Genomic DNA, 27,065 nt, shown 5'->3' on the forward strand with positions numbered 1-27,065 from the left:
CACTTTTAAGACCACAATTATATTATGTAATGTTCGTGCGAACACTGCTTAACTTGAATGAACTTCAACTTCCAGTAAAGTAACATGCGTCATAATACAATTGCAAAGCACTGTGCAAAATGTAAGGCCATGATTCAGAAAATTAGGTTTGGACGGGAATTTATTTCGACGAGTGTATTGTCCGCCTGTGGTGTTAGTATTTGTGTATGTGGTGTTTATACGTGTGTGTCTACAGTTCATTGTCGATTGGGGCGTTGCCTTGTGCCCCTTAACAGTTTTTATTTCTGAATTTTTGACTACTGGGCGTGTCTCTGTAGTTTTGATTCAGGACAATTATTGAATAAAATATTTCACTCTTTGATATCATAATTGTGAAAAAAATACCACAATGTAAAAAAATCGAGTCGGATACCGGCTTAGAACCGGGGTCGCCAAAATTTCAGTCCATTGCTATATCCACTATGCTACGGGTTTTACCCTATATGATTGGAATATTTAAGATATGTACCTAACTTGGTAATATCACGTGATAACATCGACTAGCATAAGAATGAATGTATTCATACCTAGTTATATCTTTAATGGAAAATACGAGAAAGCTGCGAAAAATAAATTAAGTGTAAGTCAGTTTCAATGCATTGTAAACACCGATACCAAAGATATGTCAGTTTTTGACACTTTTCTCTTTTTTGCTATTTCATCATATGGCGTATAGCCCCTTTAAGAATATTAACTTATTCCATCAAATATATATATAATTGTAATGTAATCATGATCTTTTATCATTACTGGAATATTAATGACTGATATGGTGGTCGTTGAACTTGTTTATTCAAATCGAGAAACGAAATGGTATTGTCCATGTTTTAAGCTTTAACTGAGTGTATTTCCGAAAACCAAACAAAATTTCAAGTTCTAATGCTCGTTCATGTTTTCGTTCATTTAATATGATCTAGCATATATTAAACGATATATCTACCTAAATGCACACCGAACAAGCATGACATTAAAATATACAAACATCAAAAGCTATATCCATGTATCATTAAAATGTTTAAATGGAACGTGTAGAGCTAAAATGATGTCAGGTTTAAATAGATAAAAATATGTTTTGACAGGCCATCACATAACGTCTTACTTTGGAGTGCTGTGCAAATAGTTTTGCAGTTATGTCATGCCTTAAAGGTGACCTGATTTACCCATAAGGTTAACAGAGTTTAGAAAACTCACATAAAAACTGATGATAAAATAGAGTAGTAATGTACAACTGAAACCAAAAAAAGATGGACACATTATCAATTATAGCGAATGTTCTTACATAGTTTTAATGAAGAGTTAAAATAGGAATAACAAGCAAAATAACACGTATTGAATTATTTTTTAAAGAATCCGAGCACACTTAAGACTCAGTCTCAGAAAACTGAAGTCATGATTACGAACGGTCTCAAATCCGAGTTTGGACTCATACTGAGGAAAGCAGTTTTACTAAATTACAAAAAAACCCACATCTTTATCCCATTCGTTTTACAAAATTAATTTGAATAATTGAACAACTTTGAATAGTTATCAAACTCAGTTAATTTCATCATCAAAACTCAGCTGGAAAGAAAGGTACAAATGAAATAAAGTTTTGAAGTTTTGCAACTTGAGTATGATCGTAACTGTGGCCCTTGAAATTATTTAATGTTTCAAAATATTTATAATAATAACTAGATTTGACAATCGTTCGGTTGTAGAACTGATTGTTTGTAACAGATACAGCAATTTTGTCAACATATGCTCCTGTAATATCATTTCCACAACAAAATGAAAGAAAAAAGTATGTTTTCTGAGTTTATCTGTCAAACTCAGACTCAACACGCTAATGAACGGGTCGTGTACTCATGATGATTTGATATACAATATCATGCATTTAAAATATAGTGAAAAATGTAACATATATATAAACAAAAGGTTATACACTTTCCTTTATTGATTTTTTTACCGACGTTTGCGATTTGGTTCACCGCTTGCAAGTGTCGACATAGCCCAGTCGGCATATATTTGTAACTAGGATTCGTTTGTGCAGAGTTACCACTGTAACAAAAACAAAATATCCTAGATATTTTATTGTAATGATAATGTGACTGGTCACTATAAAGTCAGAATGGCAAGTGCCGATTTAATAAGGTATAATACATAAACGAATAATAAACATGTAGATATTAATGCAAACGATATTCAGGCTATATAATTATATAGGTATAATACTCATATAAAGAGATAATGACATCAGATGTGAATTGTAACTAAAATATATTTAAACACATATTCTATGATTATTAAATACCAAAAATGTACTTACCTGTAACAAAATAAAAATATCCTAGATATTTGTATTGTAACAATAATGTGACTGGTCACTATAACGTCAGAATGGCAAGTGCAAAAATAAACACACTCGACACCTGATGACCAATCACGCGAGACAGGTTAGTATGAACAATGGTAGTGTACAATAATGATCACAGGACACCTAGGGCGGAGTTAAGTTGGATCAAGGTAAGGACAAAAGTAGAAATATAGGAAATAAGAATAGTACGAATATCGTGGATGTAATAAATACAAAGACTTCTGACTTAATGCAAATTTAATATATTTTATTATTTTATTCAATACAATCAATACACGTCCTATGACACAAGGTATATGTTTCGATATTACAGGGATACACAACCAAACCACTTGCCAACGTGAGTGACGGACTGTTCGCCGTAAGGCCAAAACAAATGTTTGTTTAGGGTAACCTTCCCAAAATTTCTAGGTAGGGTAGGAAGGGAATTTTTTTTTTCAAAATCTGTCGTAAGTTCAGAGTGTTTCTTGCACATGGCAGTCTTTTCTACATTATTGTCATTGCCTGAATTTGTTTTATCATATAAACAATAATTCTGATTAAAATCTGCATTTATCCGCCCTTCGTAACTCTCTATTCGCTAACGAATTTTTTTTTCTCAGAAACGGAAAAAATAGTTAGTGTCGGCGAATTTTTATAGGTTGGGTCGGGTTACCCGAAACAGACATATTTTTTTAGGCCTATTTGAACTCAGGGCTGGTACAGAATACAATACAAAATGTGATGCAAATATAATGAGATTCAGTAACCTATGTCACACGTTTATACTTCGATAGGGATCAGGAAGTTCACTCCTTTGAAAGAAATGGTATAACAATGAAAATAACCATGTGAATTACAATGCAATTTCTGTCGTAAAGACTGCACACCAATGGATATATGGAAATAATACCAAAATACACCTCGGCTTCTGAATATTAATTAAACACTCTGTATCATATTTGATATAATATGGTTTGATGTAAAGTTAAATATGTCACTAATAGTTGATACCGAATGTGTTACCCTGTATTAAGAAGATAATTTCAAAGCTAAGTTAATACAATAGCTATCTAGTTGCGTCATATTACAGCAACATGATATTTACATTAGTAAATGGCTACATGTAAGAAGTATGCTATGTGATCGATGCATTCATTCAGCTATTCCCATTGTGTTCACCAATTACCAGAATTGAAAACATTTGCGAACGCTGTACGATGTAACATACCAGTGTACTATGTATGTGTTTCATGGAAATGGCCTTGAACATTGATGACGAGAAAAGTAATGTTCCCAGCATTGTCTCATTTGTTATTTACTTTGCATCGCAAAAAAAATATGAATTCAAACACATGCAATTTCTGTTTGTATGTCAGGCTTACAAATGATTTTTTTTCTATTTCTTTTCAATTCAGCCTGTGTGCAATAATTATATTATTTTTTGTTCAACGCAAAGGTTCAAATCGCGTGTCCGGCTTAAAGCATGCATTCAATCAATTCAAAAGATATATTTAATCAAATTTATTCTCAAATCTTTTTCAAGTCGGCGTATCTGAATGTGGTCATGCACTAAGAGTGGTTTAAAATCATCCATAACGCTATCAGACACTAGAAAGGATACTTAAGTTCATTTGATTTATATTTGATATTTCAAGAGTTTGATTGTTTAAGCCATGACCCTATATTAAATGCATGCATATCAGTTTTGGCAAACGATGTATATAGACTCATTCCCCTGAATTCTGCGCAATAAAATATTCCTAGGCGTAATTGACCTCGTAACAGGAGCCAGTACAGAGGAAAAGTATGGAAATGAAAACAAGCCTTGTAACTTGAAAGTTGAAAAGCTGCAATCAAAGTATATGTACAAGACGTAAAGTGACTGATATATTATATTTACGTTCAATTCTACCGCTGATTTTAAGATTATAAAGATAAATAGTACGTCATACTGAGCTCTTTCCTACGATTACTTCAACGCTAATTTTAGATTATAAAACAGACCAAGGTGTATCTAACCTTCAGTTCATAAACGAACAGAAGTTGAGTGAAAATGAACCACGCAGTTTGAAAGTTTAAACGTTGCTATCAAAGTATCAGCACAAATCGCAATGTGACTTATCATATGAGTTGTTTTTGTTTTATTTAAAATATTACGGATCTATTCAATTCTGACATGTTTTGCAGCACATGTTTTCAGACATGGATTTTTATGCGATTTGCTAAGAAGCATTATTCAATCAATGGAACGGATAATACACTTTAATACTATCTCTATGATCTCTGATTAATATAGTTTTCTTGGTTTGAATTACGAAAAGCCATAAGACAAATGAAGGTCGATATAGCATGGATATGCACTTTTGGAGTTGTTTGGTTTTGTTTCGGCGATGCTTATATTTTAAAACCCGTGCATACTCGTGGTCAAATTTCCTCGAACTCAATAAAACAAACAAACCCACAATCTGATAAACTCACAAAGGAAAAGAAGAAATATTTGAAGCGTCGACGAAAGCTAGAATTAAGATGGGGTTTCGACGTTGACGTAAGTTCTCTGATTTTACGTTTAACCATCTCATTATTTGATTACCGAGTAATATGGCATTCAAGGCAATGAAGTGTTAAATCCGCCAATGAAATCCTGGAGCAATGCCCGTACCTAGGCGATACACCAATAATTGCGTATACATCTATTTCGATCCATGAGTGGTATGTCTTTGTTATTTTGTACGTCATGTGTCTTTCGTCGTTTTGTGGATGTTGGGCTTTGACATTGTTACTTCTAACAGGGTAATCGTAAACGTTTCGCTACTACGCTTGTCCCTGTAGTTTTGTATAATTATTAATAAACATTGAAAACAGTAAGCATTGAATTATTCAAAATTGTTTTGTTCTATAGGAGCATTGACTATGTCTTTATGATTCTCGAAATTAGAATACTTCTAACCATAGTGCTAGAGAGTGTTGACAGCGTTGATTTCGAAACTAATGTGTTCTCACTTTGATTTCTAAAGGACCAGTCTTTATGAGTCATTAATTTAAATGTCAATCACATTTACAGTTTTACCCGTCTATCGCGGCGAACATGTATACATATAACCGTTCATTGTCAAAATAATAATTTACAAAAATAAAACTTACCGATAAAGTAATGTAATGAATGTTATATAATTGAACCAGGCAGGGGTCATGCGCTTTTTTGTTGCTGTGCAGTTGATGCCAATAACATGCAAATATGCGGGTTACCTTAACCAAATGGCTCCAACCTTACGTGCATATGCTTTAATTTAAAAATATCTGTAAGTGTTTATTTCTTGAGGTATAGCCAAGTCGATATAAGGTCAGAAGATAGTATTCACCTTTATCATGTAATCACTGTTTGTTCAAAAGTTGAACATATGTATCAATGACATGAACATAGATAGCGTGAGAACTTAATAACACTTAACATTTCTTTAAATCGGAGGTCGATTACTGATTATGCGGTATATGTTTCTAAACAGCCATATTGAACAGTTTTAAAGCAGATAAAACGGTATGTCGATAAACTCGACACTATATCAAGACTGCAGCATATTGCATTGAAAGGTAGCCAGAACATAGAAGCACACACCTAACGCCTATCAGGACAGATCAGCAAAGCCTCCTAGCTCTGGCTACAGAGGTATTGTCAGTCTAATTTTACGAATCTAATGAAACTGAAAAACCTGCACATGGAACAAAGTAATTCCATTGTCAAAATGTAAAGCGGCATGATGCAGCATAGTATGTTATATATCCGAGTTGACTCATGTTTAAAAAATATTTTTAATGTCCTGTCTATTATTATTTTTGTTCCGTCCACAACACAGCAGTTATTGATCTTCTTTTTACACTTAACACAGTATATTACCAAGTATATGTATGCTTTCATACTAGTAAAAGTTTGAAAGTCTCTTCTCATGACAATGTAGTAACGGTGAACTTAACGCGCATGCGTGAGTGCGTGTGCGTGCGTGCTTGCTTGCGATTAGTATTTTATTATGGATATAGATTGCCATACCGCTGTATCGCTCAACATCACCTCCGCTCGAGAGAATGTATGTCTTTTCTGATGCAGTGAGTTTTGTGAACATCAATTCTAGATGCGATTCCGTACGTGTGTGTGAGCGTGCGTATATTTGTGTTATATTTGCCTCTGGTAGATCTTACTTCTACGATGTATGTTTGTCCAACAATTCAAATTCACCTTCGCTGTAAACCAGTGAATGTTCAGATTCATTTTCGCTGTTAGCCTGTAAGTTGCTACCTCCCTGTATTCCGTAAAAAAAGTATGAATGCTTTTTCATGTTGGACACTTACAATTTACAAAGCATATTTAATCATATTAAATAAAACTGAAATCAAAACGTCAAACTATGATTGCGAACCATTGTTTGGTTGCGTATATTTCATGAAATTTGGGAATGCTGAACGTAAGACAAAAAAAATCATATATAGATAATAAGGCTATTTTTAAAATATTAGGAATGACTATTGTAGTAACTTTTCATCATGCACGCACCTTACAATGAATCTTGAACAGACTTTGAATTGTTTTGATGTGTTAAAAAGAAATGCAAAAAATAAATGGTGTATTTTAAAGACAAATGTTCAAAAGTTATTTATATCTATCAATTATCTCAGAGTTTGTATCGACATCATACACCATTCTTAAAAGATATAAATCACGTTTAACTCCTTTTTTAAATGGCGAACAATTGATTATATAATGCATACGGATCTTTCTCTCTTTCATCAATGCATTTTGCCGGCTTGGCAAATAAATCATTTGTGGCTTGCAAATCAACTAATTAAATTTTTTGTGGATATGCTTTTGCTTTTACATAAATAACAACATTACCACATCAGTTAATGACTTTTCTGATTGATATATTGGCAGCAGTGTTTATTTCAATCTATCTTTTTAACCAATACAAATTAAGATTTCTCTGAAAAGTCAGGGCTTGTTCCTTCTGAATTTTCTCTGTGAAACCGTGAATTCTTAAGAAACAACCTGCGCTGTTTATGCTTACGTCTTCATTGTGTAAAAGTCTTGTGAAAACATGAGTTATATTTACTGGGGAAAACAATCGAAATATTTAAAGTGTAATAGATACTGGGTCTTATCGTAAATGAAACTGTAAAATTATTCCCATAACTTCATATGAAACAAATATCTAGGATAATGGGCATCCAGTGTATACGTATAAACGTATATATTTCCAGTCCCCCTTCTGTGTGTGATGCTGTCAATCACGAATGTGCGTGCTTGTTTAGGCTTACCAATTTAAGAGGTAAATATGACCAAGCTTGTGTCAATTTAAAAATATTATTTTGAGAAAGTGTCAGTAACCCCAATTTACGAAGGTTTTCATGCTAATTATTCAAATTTCGTATGCACTTAACGATGTCTATAAATAAATCAATCAATCAATCAATCAATCGATTAATCAATCAATCAATCAATCAATCAATCAATCAATCAACTGATCAAATTATGCCCCAAAAGCGTGCGACTTTATTGATTTATTGACCTTGTTTAATTATTATAATTTAAAAAGTATGTACCTTCAATAAGGTGTTTAGGGGGAATAAACTTAAGGCTGATATTAGTTTTTAGTTTTGATGTGTTTGACGTTGGTTGATCGGACTTGTGCGCGATCAATTAACATTGGCTTTACATTCTTGAAATGATGTTTTTTTCTAATGAACGTGCATCGTTTACTGCAGCTGCTGATTGACTTTCTTCAGGCGTTTCCTGCAAACCTCCTGCCATCATATATCAAAAAGATGACTTGAAATATTTAAAACTTTAAAACGTAATTAGTTACGACCAGGGTAATGTTCTATAGTTGTTTTGAGAATATAAACGGATGGCTAATGTTCGTACTGAAGAAGATTTATTAGAAAGCAGTTAGTTGTTTTTATTATTAAGCATTGATGTGTTTACGAACTAAAAACAGTTGTTTATTAACAAATTTATATGAGGGGAAAGGAATACAATGAAAGGGCAATAATCTGGTCATGGAAGCCACGGCAATCCTTAGCTTTTACCGAGGAGGATATAAGGTCAGGCACGACAATTCAGTGTGTGTATACCACGTGATAAATTACGTCATATATGCTACGTCGGAAGGCAACATTTTGCTTAAAATAAAGACTTAAATCAAAGGTAGCCTTTCTTTCACTACACGGATAATACACTTTAATACTATCTCTATGATCTCTGATTAATATAGTTTTCTTGGTTTGAATTACGAAAAGCCATAAGACAAATGAAGGTCGATATAGCATGGATATGCACTTTTGGAGTTGTTTGGTTTTGTTTCGGCGATGCTTATATTTTAAAACCCGTGCATACTCGTGGTCAAATTTCCTCGAACTCAATAAAACAAACAAACCCACAATCTGATAAACTCACAAAGGAAAAGAAGAAATATTTGAAGCGTCGACGAAAGCTAGAATTAAGATGGGGTTTCGACGTTGACGTAAGTTCTCTGATTTTACGTTTAACCATCTCATTATTTGATTACCGAGTAATATGGCATTCAAGGCAATGAAGTGTTAAATCCGCCAATGAAATCCTGGAGCAATGCCCGTACCTAGGCGATACACCAATAATTGCGTATACATCTATTTCGATCCATGAGTGGTATGTCTTTGTTATTTTGTACGTCATGTGTCTTTCGTCGTTTTGTGGATGTTGGGCTTTGACATTGTTACTTCTAACAGGGTAATCGTAAACGTTTCGCTACTACGCTTGTCCCTGTAGTTTTGTATAATTATTAATAAACATTGAAAACAGTAAGCATTGAATTATTCAAAATTGTTTTGTTCTATAGGAGCATTGACTATGTCTTTATGATTCTCGAAATTAGAATACTTCTAACCATAGTGCTAGAGAGTGTTGACAGCGTTGATTTCGAAACTAATGTGTTCTCACTTTGATTTCTAAAGGACCAGTCTTTATGAGTCATTAATTTAAATGTCAATCACATTTACAGTTTTACCCGTCTATCGCGGCGAACATGTATACATATAACCGTTCATTGTCAAAATAATAATTTACAAAAATAAAACTTACCGATAAAGTAATGTAATGAATGTTATATAATTGAACCAGGCAGGGGTCATGCGCTTTTTTGTTGCTGTGCAGTTGATGCCAATAACATGCAAATATGCGGGTTACCTTAACCAAATGGCTCCAACCTTACGTGCATATGCTTTAATTTAAAAATATCTGTAAGTGTTTATTTCTTGAGGTATAGCCAAGTCGATATAAGGTCAGAAGATAGTATTCACCTTTATCATGTAATCACTGTTTGTTCAAAAGTTGAACATATGTATCAATGACATGAACATAGATAGCGTGAGAACTTAATAACACTTAACATTTCTTTAAATCGGAGGTCGATTACTGATTATGCGGTATATGTTTCTAAACAGCCATATTGAACAGTTTTAAAGCAGATAAAACGGTATGTCGATAAACTCGACACTATATCAAGACTGCAGCATATTGCATTGAAAGGTAGCCAGAACATAGAAGCACACACCTAACGCCTATCAGGACAGTTCGACACTATATCAAGCCTGCAGCATATTGCATTGAAACGTAGCCATAACATAGAAGCACACACATAACGCCTATCAGGACGGTTCGACTCTAGATCAAGACTGCAGCATATTGCATTGAAAGGTAGCCAGAACATAGAAGCAAACACCTAACGCCTATCAGGACGGTTCGACACTAGATCAAACAAAATGAATACATCCTTTGAGAGAGATCTTCCAAACCCAAACATACATATTTCAATAGTTTGAAAACAAATTGCCCTAGGCTATATTGACATCAATAGAAAGTGCAATGCGCAAAGCCTCCTAGCTCTGGCTACAGAGGTATTGTCAGTCTAATTTTACGAATCTAATGAAACTGAAAAACCTGCACATGGAACAAAGTAATTCCATTGTCAAAATGTAAAGCGGCATGATGCAGCATAGTATGTTATATATCCGAGTTGACTCATGTTTAAAAAATATTTTTAATGTCCTGTCTATTATTATTTTTGTTCCGTCCACAACACAGCAGTTATTGATCTTCTTTTTACACTTAACACAGTATATTACCAAGTATATGTATGCTTTCATACTAGTAAAAGTTTGAAAGTCTCTTCTCATGACAATGTAGTAACGGTGAACTTAACGCGCATGCGTGAGTGCGTGTGCGTGCGTGCTTGCTTGCGATTAGTATTTTATTATGGATATAGATTGCCATACCGCTGTATCGCTCAACATCACCTCCGCTCGAGAGAATGTATGTCTTTTCTGATGCAGTGAGTTTTGTGAACATCAATTCTAGATGCGATTCCGTACGTGTGTGTGAGCGTGCGTATATTTGTGTTATATTTGCCTCTGGTAGATCTTACTTCTACGATGTATGTTTGTCCAACAATTCAAATTCACCTTCGCTGTAAACCAGTGAATGTTCAGATTCATTTTCGCTGTTAGCCTGTAAGTTGCTACCTCCCTGTATTCCGTAAAAAAAGTATGAATGCTTTTTCATGTTGGACACTTACAATTTACAAAGCATATTTAATCATATTAAATAAAACTGAAATCAAAACGTCAAACTATGATTGCGAACCATTGTTTGGTTGCGTATATTTCATGAAATTTGGGAATGCTGAACGTAAGACAAAAAAAATCATATATAGATAATAAGGCTATTTTTAAAATATTAGGAATGACTATTGTAGTAACTTTTCATCATGCACGCACCTTACAATGAATCTTGAACAGACTTTGAATTGTTTTGATGTGTTAAAAAGAAATGCAAAAAATAAATGGTGTATTTTAAAGACAAATGTTCAAAAGTTATTTATATCTATCAATTATCTCAGAGTTTGTATCGACATCATACACCATTCTTAAAAGATATAAATCACGTTTAACTCCTTTTTTAAATGGCGAACAATTGATTATATAATGCATACGGATCTTTCTCTCTTTCATCAATGCATTTTGCCGGCTTGGCAAATAAATCATTTGTGGCTTGCAAATCAACTAATTAAATTTTTTGTGGATATGCTTTTGCTTTTACATAAATAACAACATTACCACATCAGTTAATGACTTTTCTGATTGATATATTGGCAGCAGTGTTTATTTCAATCTATCTTTTTAACCAATACAAATTAAGATTTCTCTGAAAAGTCAGGGCTTGTTCCTTCTGAATTTTCTCTGTGAAACCGTGAATTCTTAAGAAACAACCTGCGCTGTTTATGCTTACGTCTTCATTGTGTAAAAGTCTTGTGAAAACATGAGTTATATTTACTGGGGAAAACAATCGAAATATTTAAAGTGTAATAGATACTGGGTCTTATCGTAAATGAAACTGTAAAATTATTCCCATAACTTCATATGAAACAAATATCTAGGATAATGGGCATCCAGTGTATACGTATAAACGTATATATTTCCAGTCCCCCTTCTGTGTGTGATGCTGTCAATCACGAATGTGCGTGCTTGTTTAGGCTTACCAATTTAAGAGGTAAATATGACCAAGCTTGTGTCAATTTAAAAATATTATTTTGAGAAAGTGTCAGTAACCCCAATTTACGAAGGTTTTCATGCTAATTATTCAAATTTCGTATGCACTTAACGATGTCTATAAATAAATCAATCAATCAATCAATCAATCGATTAATCAATCAATCAATCAATCAATCAATCAATCAATCAACTGATCAAATTATGCCCCAAAAGCGTGCGACTTTATTGATTTATTGACCTTGTTTAATTATTATAATTTAAAAAGTATGTACCTTCAATAAGGTGTTTAGGGGGAATAAACTTAAGGCTGATATTAGTTTTTAGTTTTGATGTGTTTGACGTTGGTTGATCGGACTTGTGCGCGATCAATTAACATTGGCTTTACATTCTTGAAATGATGTTTTTTTCTAATGAACGTGCATCGTTTACTGCAGCTGCTGATTGACTTTCTTCAGGCGTTTCCTGCAAACCTCCTGCCATCATATATCAAAAAGATGACTTGAAATATTTAAAACTTTAAAACGTAATTAGTTACGACCAGGGTAATGTTCTATAGTTGTTTTGAGAATATAAACGGATGGCTAATGTTCGTACTGAAGAAGATTTATTAGAAAGCAGTTAGTTGTTTTTATTATTAAGCATTGATGTGTTTACGAACTAAAAACAGTTGTTTATTAACAAATTTATATGAGGGGAAAGGAATACAATGAAAGGGCAATAATCTGGTCATGGAAGCCACGGCAATCCTTAGCTTTTACCGAGGAGGATATAAGGTCAGGCACGACAATTCAGTGTGTGTATACCACGTGATAAATTACGTCATATATGCTACGTCGGAAGGCAACATTTTGCTTAAAATAAAGACTTAAATCAAAGGTAGCCTTTCTTTCACTACACAATTTTAAATAAAACATAAAGGGCAGTCTATGCCGCTTAAAGGCCCCGCCTTTGTGTTATTACTGAAGTTTGAGAAGGTGATTAGTTTCATCAAACACTTCGACAAGCCCGTTTCTAAAATAATGTTTTGACAGTGCTCCGTCAGGCGACCGTATTGTAAAAAGGTTTTTTGAAGTGTTTTATGAAACTTTAATCTCAATCAAACTCTAGTAAAAGACCGAAGGCGTAGACTGCGCTATGAATTGTTTTATTTAAAATGGGGAAGAATTAGTGAAGTTATCTTTGTTTAAATATTTATGTTTAAAGTCTTCATATAGTCTTCATTCGAAGCAAAATATTGCCTTCCGACGTAGCATTAATGACGCAATTTATCGCGTGGTATACTCACACTGTTACTCATATTTGTTATGTAATAAGTGTTTTCACATGGGAATAATGCGCACTGTTCAAATCGACATAAGCGCAAGATGCAGATAGAACCTTTTTGCCTTCACTCGTTTGGATCTGATTGTTTTGGACATCTTTGACGAGTTGCATAAGCAGGGTTGAATTCAAAATGCAACTTTAGTCAATCTTATGGTCATACCCCATTGACTCCATTCATTGTACTGGTCGTTATTTAGATAGATCAATCCGATTAGCTACACCGTTTTAAGATCTAATTAAGGCCAATTTTCTATACTACTCCAGGCCGCATTAAAGAGCCCTTGTTACCTAAGTTAGGACCAGATTTTAAAAGCGCATTTCTAAGTCACGTCTGTTAAAAGAACACGTGGTACTAACAGATCATTGTAGATGTATTTTGTTTCAATGCAACAAACTCAATCCAAGTTGCGCCAATAATTTTTAGAATAACTAATTCCTCTTTGTATCAAACGTAATCGAACGCAAATGAGGTAGTTTCGATTGATGTCGATCGGAATGCTTTATCACTTTTTTCATTTTTTATTGCTCAGTTTACTAAAACAAATTCTTCGCACTATGACGTCTTTCTTATGTCTTTTATCTATACAATTATTTATATTTATGCTCAAAGATTTAGCCTTGAAGCGCAATCTCTATCTGGTGAAGGCAATGCTTTATTCAAAGAATTTGGTTGCACCAGCATTTGGTATTCGATGCTTTGTACCTGCTCGTTAATTATTCGTGATTAATAGCCCGCCTTGTGGCCTTGGATTATCGATAAAAACTTAACAAAGAAGATTCGTCCCATCGTAAAATACAAGGCCTGTGATGTTTATCAGGCGTGTGCTGCAGATATATGTTTGAACTTAAACGACCGCACCGGTGCAATGGAAGAATCGTGTGAACAATGCTATAGCGTGAATTAACTGCACCATTCAGTATAGTACGTTCTCGTAACTTATATATGCATAAAAAGCAATGTGTAAACTGACAGGCAACAAGTAAGATAGTAAGGATGAATGGGCTTGTATATATATATATATATATATATATATATATATATATATATATATATATATATTTTATGTAAAACGTTCTTCAATAATTATCATGATATTGTAATTCAATGTTGCCATGATCTTATACAATTTCTTGAACAAGTGTTGATAGTTGCAGTGGTGAATTAGTTTTTATTCCAGACGCAAAACGAAATGGTATGATCCAATTTCACTTTCTTCTTACTTTGACATGATCAAGCGAAATAAACGAAAAATATCTCTTAATGTACGCAGCAGGCACGTCATTTAAATATACAAACATTAAACTATTTATCCATGTCTGATTATATTTTGTAATAGATTGTGTACTTCTTCAGAGATGTAAGATAAAGTATATATAAGTCTAATTGTGGAGTGCTGTGCAAATAGCTTTGCGGTAATGTTATGCTTTAAAGGTAACTTTATTTACCCTTTAAGATAATAGAGTTAAGAAAACTCTGCCACATACATAAACTCATGAAACAAAACGTTGATTATTGCAACAGAAACAAAACCATCGGCTCAATATAATTTATAAGTAATGTTCTTGCATAGAAGAAGATTGTTTGGATTTGGATTAACTTATCAAAATCCCGTTCTCAGGATACGTAGTAATTTAAATGTTAATTGTATGCAATATAAAATCAAAAGGTTATGCACTCTTTGAGATTGAAGTTATAGCCGAAGATTTATAACAGACCTCCTGAATTATTTAGTTTTGGAACAGCATATACAAAAAGGAGGCCAAAATTGGATGAAAAGAGTAATGATGAGACTCAGCAAACTGTTGTCCATGTGTTATACTTCGACGGGTCCTTTTTTACACAATAGTCGACTCCTTTTAACACAAATGTAAATATAAAGATTATAGATAATACTGTCGATTACAATGAAAATTATTTTGTCAAGACTGTACTCAAATGTATATATTATTGTTAGATGACATGAATTAAAATATTTATGACTTTGAAAGAGCGGAGTGAACGTAGCAAAAGAACCTTTCTTATTCATTAAGATTTTAGTTCAGGTAATCTAACTGACTTGGAATACAACCTCATTGGCTGGCGCATTGTCAACGCAAAATCTGACGCAGTGATTGTTTATCTGATGAGTGGCAGAAGGCAGACCTTTTAACAAAAGCGAAAGTTGAAATGCTTAATGATAAAGCATAGTGGGTAACGATTGCCTATCAGTAATTTCATTGGCTGTAAATGCAGCTTGAAATCTAAACATAAAAAGGACAACCATATATGTCATCGCTCCACTGCGACTTCTGAAAATCCAATTCAACAGTTTGTATCATATTTAGTTTTGTATTGTGTGATAATGTAATTCAGATGTGTCTAACAGTGGATATCAAATGTGTAGCATTACATTTAGAAGGTAAATTTCAGTATTAAAGTAATATGATAGCTTTCAAATTGAGTCAAATTATAGCAACATGATATTTTCATTAGCGAATGGTCACATGCAAGATTTATAATATGTTATTTATGCATTTAGTCAGCTGTTTTAATTTTGCTTACCGATTACCAGATGTGCAAACATTTGCATAACAATTACGATGAAGCATACCAATGTAATATAAAGTATTGATTTATGAAATTAAAAATAGTTGAAAGTAGGAAAGCGAGGACAAGTGCTTGTACAATTGTTTCATAAGTTATCCGTTGTGCATCGCAACGAAAAGCTGTGTCATGAGCAATAAAAAGGACTAGATATTATATATAATGACGACCTACCTGTTGATGCGGCGTATATCAAAAACTGACAAACCGGAGTCATTTCTCGAGTTACATGCATTTCAAAAATGAACTTACATGGAAACCTCTTATTATAAAAAAGAAAGAGTAACCTCTTGAAAAGTCTTAACCAAATAACATCATGAGAATGAAATGTATGACTTGCTGGAATATAACCAAATTGAGCAACCATTGCTTCCAGCAAAATTACTTCCAATTTTGTTGACAAACATGTGGAGTGATCTTGCTATATTACAAATGTGTAAAAAAACGTTATGATACTATTAAACCGGAGACAATGTTTAGCATGTTGTAAGTAAATATTTACAGACATATTTGGGGGGTTTCTGTTTCAATCTTATGAGCCTTAGTGCTGACTTTGTCATTGACATTCGAAATACGAGCAACGAGCCTCGGGTTTTTTTTTACAGATAACATCACACATTGTCACTCAGATTCGTTCCAAGTGGTTTTACTCCGAGGTGACGTTGTGTGTCTCCCGTTAAAGGTCTGTAAGCCTAAAGCTCGTTAACAATTTGACTACTGGGCTTGTCCACACAGTTTCCATTATATTACCACACTTTTTGCTCTTGTCATCTTATTATTGGTATAATCATTTACTGCATAAAGCGAGTAAGTCTGGCAATAACAAAATTATATTTTTGGACATATTTGTTTTAGTTTTTCCTATCAATTTATATTTTCATATTCAAATACACGTAGCTGAACGTGTTCATGCACTACGAGTGGTTCGAAATAACAGTTAGCGCTATCAAAAACAAGATTGGACATTAAAGCTCATTTGTATTGTATTTGATGTGCAATTTCAAAGGAATTGTATTGTTTAAGTCCATGATCTTTCATTAAATAAAGGCATTGTAGTTTGGGCTAACGGATCACAATATAGACTAATTACCATGAATACTGCGTCATAAAAACGTCCAAGACGTATTTTACTTTGTTATACGTGCCAGTTCAGAGCGGAGGAATTAAAAATGGAAACGAACCACACAACTTGAAAGTTGAACAACTGCTTTCAAAGTATCTTTCAAAATTGCAAATGGTATAACATAATAGATGCATTAGCTTTCGTTTTTTATTGTGATGACGGCTACGCTGATATTTAACAGACCCAGGTGTGTGTAACCTTCAGTTGATAAACGAAACAGTAGTTGAGTGAAAATGAAACTTATCACACTGCTATCAAAGTAATTGCACACATCGCAATGTGATTTACTATGCATTTTATGTACTGATATGTTTAACACAATTGATTTATTTAATTTAAGCACATGCATTCTAACATGGATTTAAAGTGATTTTCAAAAACGTGATTTAATCAATTGAACGGATAATGCCCTTTATTATTATTTCTATAACCTGATATCAAGATAGTTTTCTTGGATTAAGTAAAATGATGGACAATAGAACATGGATAGTTTCGTTTGGAGTTGTTTGGTTCTGCTTTGGCCATGCTAACACTGTACAGGCCGTGCTCCCTCGTGGTCAAATTTCCCCGAACTCAATGATAAACACAAAATCGCAAACGGATAAAATCACAAAAGGGCAAAAGAAATATTTGAAGCGTCGGCGAAAGCTAAAACTGAGATGGGGTTTCGACGTTGACGTAAGTTCTCATATTTTACCTTCGCACTGTTAGATATTCGAATAATATGGCATTTATGGGCATTTGAAGTGTTTAATCCCCCAGTGAGCTCCTATCTCACTCCCGTTCCAAGGCGATGACTGCAACATTTACTAACAAATATATTTCGATCCATTAGTGGTTTGTCTGCGTCTTTTGTATATGGTAAGATTTTGTTATTTTAAAAGTTGTATGTCACTCGTTTATAGGCTGTTGGGCTTTCGTGACCTTTTGCCGTTAAACAAGGTCATCGTTAATAGTTTGGCTACTGGTCTTATCCCTCTAGATTTCATTATATTCTTCTAGTGAAACAACAGACAATAACTTTATTAGATCTTGTCTTGTCCTTTTGGATCATTTGATATGTGGAACAAAGACACTGCTGTTTTCATACTTTGAAGGATCTCCCAACAGGATTTATTTCTTTAAATTTGATATACGTTTATATAATTATCCAAATATTTAGTCAGGCATTTAAACAAAAAATCTTCATTGTAAGCGAAACGAAATATAATATCTCGTTAAATAAAAATGAAATTGTCCCTTTGTAGTTTATGATAAAGTGATGTTTTATTGGACCACGGGTCAGACGTTTTATGACGCAGTGTTATTTGTGTTAACGAGGCCAATAACTTACAAATATACGTTTGAGCTTTACAAAATGACTTAAACCTTATGTACACATGCGCTATAATTTAAATCGTACTGTTATTCCTTGTGTTTAGCTAGCCAATATAGTTTAAGTTCTGGAGATAATGTTCACATTTATCGTATACTAACTGCTAAAAGGGTGAACATATCAATTCAACGAAATAAAAAGAGATACTATTGACTTAATAACACTCCACATTCCTCTATTCGGAGATAAGATGTATAACACAACTATTCATTGCTGTTTTTGCTTCTTAATTCTCCATATTGTAATCATAATACTGACAATCGAAAAACCTCAGCCATTTTCCATCGAAAACAACTTTTAGAATTGACGGAGAGAATCTGTGAAAGCTAAAATAGATTTGCTTAAGAAACAAAATGTATTTCGACTACTGTGCTTGTCCTTGTAGGTTTTATTGAATTTTTGTGTAATCATCTTAAATATTTAAAAACTAAAGGTAGATACTGGGTGTTGGTATCGTTAGTGAAATATAAAACTATTTCCATAACTTCTTATGAAACCATTATAATATATGCATCCAATGTGTACAAAAAAAAAAAAAATCCCAAAACCCCTAGTGTTTGTGATGCTGTCAGCTACGAAAGCGCGTTCTTATTTAGGCTGTTCAGTGATTAAGGTTGAATATGATAAAGCTGTTATCAATTTGCTATAAAATAGTTTTATTTGAAACGCAAATATTAACTGCTTATTTGACAAAGTGTAAGTTACCTCAACTAACAAGGAAATGCAACGAGCTTAATAAAAAAGCGCCGATAATTGTCAAAATAACTAATTCCTCTTTGTATCAAACATTATCGTACGCAAATGAGGTAGTTTCGATTTATGTCAATCAGAATACTTAATCACCATTTTTTCACTTTTTAATAGCTCAGTTATCTAAAACAAATGCATCGCATTATAATTAAGTTGTTTTGATACTAGTCATTCGATGAATTATTTAAACAGCAGTTAACTTGATGAAACAATACTCGGATACTCTGACGAAATGCTCATTTCTTTTATTCACGTATTTAATACTTTTGCTCAAAGATTCAACCTTGAACCGCTACGTCTTTCTGGTGAAGGCAATGCAATATTCAAATTATTTAGTTGGACTACCTTTTGGTATTCGATGCTTTGTACCTGCTTTCTTCCATTATTCTTGATTAATAGCCCTCCTTATGGCATTGGCTTATCGGTAAAAGCTGAACAAAGAACATTTCGTGCCATCGTGAAATACAAGGCTTGTGATATTTATCAGGTGTGTTCTGCAGACATAGTTTGTAACTTTAACGACCGCAATGGTGCAAAGGAAGATTCGTGTGAACAATGCTTAGCATAAATGAACTGTATCATTCAGTATAGAACGATCTCGTAACATATCTATGCATTAAAAAGCACCGTGCAAACTGATAAAGTAAAGATGAAACGGGCTTGTTAAATAAACAAAATACTGTATGTACATTTTTTTAACTATTAACACGATCTTGTATTGTAATGTTACCATGATCTTAAGGCATGTCTTGATTTAATATTTTCATTTATAGTGGTGAATTAGTTTTTATTCAAAATGCAAAACGAAATAGTGATCAATCGTAATAAACGAGACATATAACTTAACGTACACAAAGCAAGAATGTCATTAAGAATGTACAAACATTAGAATATTTATCCATGTGTGCTATATTTTAAAATGGACTGTGTACTACTTTAGTGATGTAAGGTATATCAAGTTATGTTTTGACTTACCATTACTCTAACTATAATTATTGAGTGTTGTGCCAATAGCTTTGCGGTCATGTTATGCTTTAAAAGAAATTATAGCGTTAAGAAAACTTTGCCTCATACACGAACTCAAGATAACAGAAACGTTGATAATTGCAACTGAAACGAAAACATCAGCTCAATATCGTTTATTAGTAATGTTCATGCATAGAAATAGCTTGTTTAATACGTATTGAATTAACTGATAAAAATCCCGTACTCATGACATGATATACAGTAGCATGAATAGTAGTAATTCAAATGATAAGTGTATGCAATATAAAAACTAAATATCATAAAATCTCTAATATTGAAATTGTAGTCGAAGAGTCATTGCAACACAGGACTCTTGAATAAACTAGACGTCTGGAATAGTAAATACAGATACGGAGACCGAAATGAGATGTTAGGAGTAATGATGAGACTGAGAGGTAACCCGTTGTTCATGTTTAATACTTCGACAAGTCCTTCTTTTACATCGTAGGCGACTGAGATCTTCAACAGAAACGGAAAGATAAAAATAATATTTTCCATTACACTGAAATTTCTTTTGTAAAGACTCCAAACAAACATATATACATGAAAAGGACACCCGAACATGCCTAGGCTCCACTACGGCTTCTGAAAATCCAATTCAACACTTTGTATAATATTTAATATCGTATAATCTGATGATGTTAATTTAAAAGTGTCACTAATAGAGGATATCAAATGTGTTGCATTACATTTAGAAGGTAAAGTTCAATATGAGAGTAATATAATAACATCCAAATTGAGTCAAATTACAGCAAAATGATATTTTCATTAGCAAATTGCCAAATGCAAGATTTATGCTTTGTGATTTATTCATTAAGTCAGCTGTTTTAATTGTGTTTACCGATTACCAGGAGTGCAAACATTTGCATAACAAGTACTATGAAGCATAGCAATGTAATATAAAGAATTGATTTATGAAATTAATGGTTAAAAGTAGGATAGAGAGGACAAGAGCATTTACAATACTATTAGTTATTCGTTATACATCACAATGAACAGTCGTGCCATAAGGATTATTAGAGCATTGATCCAAGCCTTTCGATAAACGTTTTGCATAGCAGGGATCTGTCACAAACGTTCGTATAATACACAGTTTAATTCAACGCGTATGAGTAAGCAACCATCGGCGAGCTAACTAATATATTTTCTGGACAAATTTAATAAAAATGTGTATTGCATATTAAAAACGAAATATAATATTATGACGACCTACCTGTTGATGCGCCGAATATAAAAAAAACCTTACAAACCGATGTCATTTGCCGTGTAACATGGAATGCAGAAATGAACTAACATGGAGACCTCTAATAACTTCTTTAAGAATCTTTATCATAAAACATAATACGAATGAAATGTATGACTTGCTGGAATATAAACAATTGAGCTACCATTACTTCCAGTTAAAATGTTTACGGAAAAGTGATATTGGTAAATTACAAATGTGTAATACAGAAAAACTACGTTATGGTTATATTAAACCGGAAACAAGGTATAGCATGAAATAAATACATATCAACAGACATATCGGTTTTTCTGTTTCAATCCTATCAGCCCTTGTGCTGTCTTTGTCATTGACATTCGAAATACGAGCACCGAACCTCGGTTTGTATACAGATAACAGCATACGTTGTCACTCAGGTTCATTCCAAGGTGGTTTAACCCCGATGTGTGTTTCTCGTTTAAGGTCTGTAAGCATAAGCCTCTTTAACAATTTGGCTACTGGGCTTGCCCGTACAGTTTCCATTATATTATTACCACACATAATATCATCTTTGGTATAATCAATTGATGCATAAAGCGAATTAGTCTGGCTATAACAAAATCATAATTTTATTCATATTTCTTTTAGTTTACAAATCAGAGAATGCACTGAGAGAGCAAGCCTCGGAGAAAACCTATAGAAATGGTTAATGCAAAAGTTTTGAAACAATACAAGTACGCAAAGATATACTGTTCAGCTCATATGAGGACCTCGTTGAATATGTACATTGTTCCGTCTTACGACAAGACGCTTCTGTATTTAACCCTAGTATTTCACTCTCAAGCTTAGTATCATAGACAAGATGAACACTAATGCAATATCGAACGAGTCGCTCTTAATGAAACCAAGCGCAAATCAGTTGGCCTGGTCTAAACGTACATTTAATTAATTCAAAAGTTGTAAGTTAACCTTTTTCCTATCTATATATTTGTCATATTCAAAAACACGTGGCTGAACGTGTTCATGCACTACGAGTGGTTGGAAATAACGATTAGCGCTATCAAAATCTAGATTGGACATTAAAGCTCATTTGTATGGTATTTGATGTGAAATTTCAAAGGAATTGTAATGTTTAAATCCATGATCTTTCATTCAATAAAGACATTGTAGTTTGGGCTAACGGATCACAATAATGACTAATTACCATGAATACTGCGTCATAAAAACGTCCAAGACGTATTTTACTTTGTTTTACGTGCCAGTACAGAGCGGAGGAATAAAAATGGAAACGAACCACACAACTTGAAAGTTTAACAACTGCTCTCAAAGTATCTTTACAAATTGCAAATGACATAACATAATACAATGTGTGTATACCACGTGATAAATGACGCCATATATGCTACGTCGAAAGGCAATATTTTGCTTAAAATGAAGACTTAAATCAAAGATAACTTTTCTTTTACTACACCATTTTAAATAAAATAAAGGGCAGTCCATGCCGCTTATAGAGCCCCGCCTTCGTTTTATTACCGAAGTTTGATAAGGTAAATAGTTTAATCAAACACTTCGACAAACCTGTTTCCAAAACAATGTTTTGACAGTGCTCCGTCAGACGGCCGTATTGTGAAAAGGTTTGTCGAAGTGTTTGAAGAAACTAAACTCTCAATCAAACTCTGGTAAAAGAATGAAGGCGGACCTCCTTAAGAGGCGCAGACTGCGCTATGATTCATCGCAAATGGTGAAAAAATAGTGAAGTTATTCTTGTTTTAAGTCGTCATTCGAAGCAAAATATTGCCTTCCGACGTAGCAATTATGACGTAATTTATCACGTGGTAAACACACACTGTAATAGATTCATTTATTTTCGTTCTTTACTTATGTTGGTTTTAAATGATTAAACAGACCCAGGTGTGTGTTACCTTCAGTTGATAAACGAAACAGTAGTTGAGTGAAACTTATCACACTACTATCAAAGTATCTGCACAAATTGCAATGTAATTAACTATGCAATTTATGTACGGATATGTTTGACAAAACGGATTTATTCAATTTGAGCGGATGCATTCAAACATAGATTTAAAGTAAAACTTGTTTTAATCAATGGAACGGATAATACACTTCATTATTATTGCTATAACCTGTTATTAATATAGTTTTCTGTGTTTTGATTAAGAAAAGCCATAAGAGAAATGATGGTCAATAGAACATGGATATTCACTTTTGGAGTTGTTTGGTTCTGTTTTGGCCATGCTAACACTGTACAGACCGTGCTCTCTCATGGTCAAATGTCCTCGAAATCAATAATAAACACAAAATCACAAACGGATACAAGAGAAGAAAAGAAATATTTGAAGCGTCGGCGAAAGATAAAACTAAGATGGGGTTTCGACGTTGACGTAAGTGCTCAAGTTTTACCTTCGCATTGTTAGATTTTTGAGTAATATGGTAATTTTGGACATTTAAAGACACTGCTGTTTTCATACTTTGAAGGGTCTCCAAACAGGATTTATTTCTTTAAATGTTTTATACTTTCATATAATTATCCAAACATTTAGACAGACATTTAAACATAAAATCTTTATTGTAAGCGGAACGAAATATAATAACATGTCAAATAAAAATGAAATGTCCCTTTGTAGTTTATGATAAAGTTATGTTTTATTGAACCAGGGGTCAGAAGTTTTATGTCACAGTGTTATTTGTGTTAACGAGGCCAATAACATGCAAATATACGTTTGTGCTTTACAAAATGTTTTAAACATTATGTACTCATGCACTATAATTTAAATCGTTCCTTGTGTATAACTAGCCAAGATGATATAAGTTCAGGAGATAATGTTCACATTTATCAAATAAGAATTGCTTTAAAGGTGAACATATTAATTCAATGAATTGAACAGAGATACCATTATGACTTAATTACACTCCACATTCCTTCATATGGGGGTTTTGTTCTATAACACAACCATTGATTGCTGTTTTGTCGGTACATTTTTGTATTCGCTTCTAAAACCTCCACAGAGAACAAGAATAAGACACATGGTACTGACAATCGAAGCATCTCGGCCATTTTCTTCGAAAACAACCTCAGATGAATATTGACGGTTAACAATTTCAGAAATCGTTACATTTAACTTCACTGCAAGTAGATCGCCTAATACTTTTAATTTAGATAAAGCTAAGGCCTTTACTCTTATGAACCTAATGATTTATGTAATAATACACTTCACTAATTTAAAATAGAGATTTCTCTACAATTAATGAATATGACTATTAGATGGAGCATGAAGGCTGCGTCTATGTGGCTACATGTTTACAATTTCCAATGGACAGGGGTCTATGGATAAATTTCAGATTGTACGAAAAGTGAATACTTCACAATAACTAATTTCATTCAACTTTGCTTTAAAGGGACTGTACACCAGATTGGCACCAAAAAAATTTTTTTTTCTGTAACGAATCTCGGGACAATTATCTAATAGAATGTGTTACGCTTTGATATCATAATTGTAAAAAAGGTACCAAAATGTAAAAAAAAAATTGTGTCGGTGACCGGGTTCAAGCCCGTGTCGCCAAGATTGCAGTCCAGCATCGTATCCACTGAGCTATGACGGCTTTCGCTATGACCGACTAGCCAATGACGCATAAGGAATGAATTCTACCTGGTAGACATACCCAGTAATCTTTTTTAATGGAACAATACGAAATAACTGCTAAACTTAAATAAATTGTAAACAATGTGGTACTTCAGTTAGTAAGTTTCAATGCATTGTACACATCGATGCCAAGTTTATGTCAGTTTTCGACAATTTTTTTTCGCTATTTTATCATACGGAGTACAGCCCCTTTAACAATATTATGAAGGAACCTTTTTGATGTCCATAAATAATTAAAACACGGATATAAAATGGTTTTATAAAGAAATGTTAGCCATAAAGCTATTGTGACCATTGTCCACATATCTCCTAAAATGTACCACAGACATTAAATGCGAAATGACTGCCATTCGGGTAGTGGGGTATACATGTTTAATTGCATCTATATCATGTTTCTGACAACATGGCACTCTCTTGGTTACATATGTTTTACCGGGGTGTATCAATTCATTTCATTCATCAATAATTAGAGCGTTTAAACCAATGGTTTAACCTCATTCGATTTAAAATCAATATATAGCATCAAAATTCGTCTTGTTATTATTTTTAATTGACCAATTGCACTAATGCACCGGCATACATCCGAGGCTCGTGGTATGGCGAAGATGACCGAGGTATTCACATTGATAACACTGTATGGCCATGCTTTATCACGCTAACCCTCGACACGATTTTAAAATTACTTACCTAAACTACGCCAACATATTGCATTTCGGCGTAGCCATTACGTGAACACACGCGTGCTAAGTCTTTTAGTATGGTTCTAAACAAAACGGAACAAAATAAATTCATTTTTGGAGAGCGGTTTTCCAAAAACAGAAATAAATCTTAAGTATGAAAACAGTTGAAGAATAGTTTACTATTGAAATTTAATACAAGGACGATAGGATGTCTAAACTTAATTACGTTTGGTGTATCAGCCTTTTGCATGCTCACTCTACGCCGGCTTGCTTTACGTTAGGCGTATGCTGCAATTAATCAGAAAGATACTTTTGTATTTATAAAACGTTAAAACATAATTATTTACGACCAAGATGTTGTTTTGTGAGTGTTTTGTATATAAAGCTTAACAAGATCTAATTGAAAACGTCAGTACAGTAGTCTATCTCCTCATGTTTAATTCTGTGTTATTTCTCTTTTTGCGTACTTTTATTTAACACAAGAAATAAATCGTAAGCAGTGAGCCATGGCTAAGGAAAGTATCACAAAGAAAAAAAATGATTATCTCGTAATAACGAGAAAAAAAAAGCATTAACATCGAAACCTCAAACGGGCGAAGTATCGTTCATTAGTAACATCTTGTGTAAAACGAAATTAAAATTCAATTTACGAATGTATGTATTATGATATACACTAGGATCGTAATATGCACATAAATCATAGTGCAAATTGTATCTAACCATTATGTGCTTTCCTTTTATCAACTTTTATCATTTTGTGATCTACGAATAAGTAATAAGTAAGGTGCCCCCTATGCAAATGAGGATAATGTAAATTCAGTTTTTACATGAAATAAAAGGAATCGCCTATCCGAAATTCAGTTCAACAATTCGTCATCATTTTTGTTTTAATTTTATAGTATTAATTTAAAGCTGCACTCCCACAGATTTACCGTTTTTAGAACTTTTTTTATTTTTTGTCTAGGAAAGAGGCAATTTTTGCGTAAATATCTGCAAACCAATGATAAAAGATTGCTGACAAAAGATCAGAGCGCAGATTTGCATATTTCCGTTCAAAAATTAATGTTTTATGGCTTAAACCGTTACTAACGGTTGAAGAAAATGTATAAGATTTTGAACTTAAATATGAAATTCTGCGATCGATTTTTTGTCAGCAGTCTTATATCACTAGTTTCGATGGATTTTCGCAAAAATTGGCTCGTTCAAAGACAAACAATAAAAAGGTTGTCAACTTATGTTCAATCTGTGAGAGTGCAGCTTTAAACAAAAATCTACAAACATAAGTTTATAATAAACGTTATTTTTATGCTCTTATTTCCAGACATTTAATTAATCGTGACATTTTCCTTAATAGGTATATAGAGGAAATGTGATGTGATCCGTTTTAATGAACACGT

General features: G+C 33.3%; 1 protein-coding gene across 4 annotated transcripts in view; it reads left to right on the forward strand.

Moving 5' to 3' along the window:
• Positions 1 to 27,065, forward strand: part of LOC128211857 (interstitial collagenase-like) — a 103,120-nt gene that overhangs the window by 24,646 nt on the left and 51,409 nt on the right. The window contains exon 1 of one of the 4 annotated variants that reach the window (XM_052916960.1): positions 8,614 to 8,883. The exons of 2 other annotated variants lie outside the window; for them this stretch is intronic. In XM_052916960.1, the coding sequence (XP_052772920.1) occupies positions 8,671 to 8,883 (213 nt within the window). In that variant the 5' untranslated portion in view covers positions 8,614 to 8,670. Of the gene's footprint in view, positions 1 to 8,613; positions 8,884 to 17,303; positions 17,656 to 27,065 lie in introns of those variants that run through there. One more of the 4 variants, XM_052916958.1, reaches the window with a different exon arrangement.

This window comes from Mya arenaria, chromosome 12, assembly GCF_026914265.1.
Source record: "Mya arenaria isolate MELC-2E11 chromosome 12, ASM2691426v1".
Lineage (NCBI taxonomy): Eukaryota > Metazoa > Mollusca > Bivalvia > Myida > Myidae > Mya > Mya arenaria.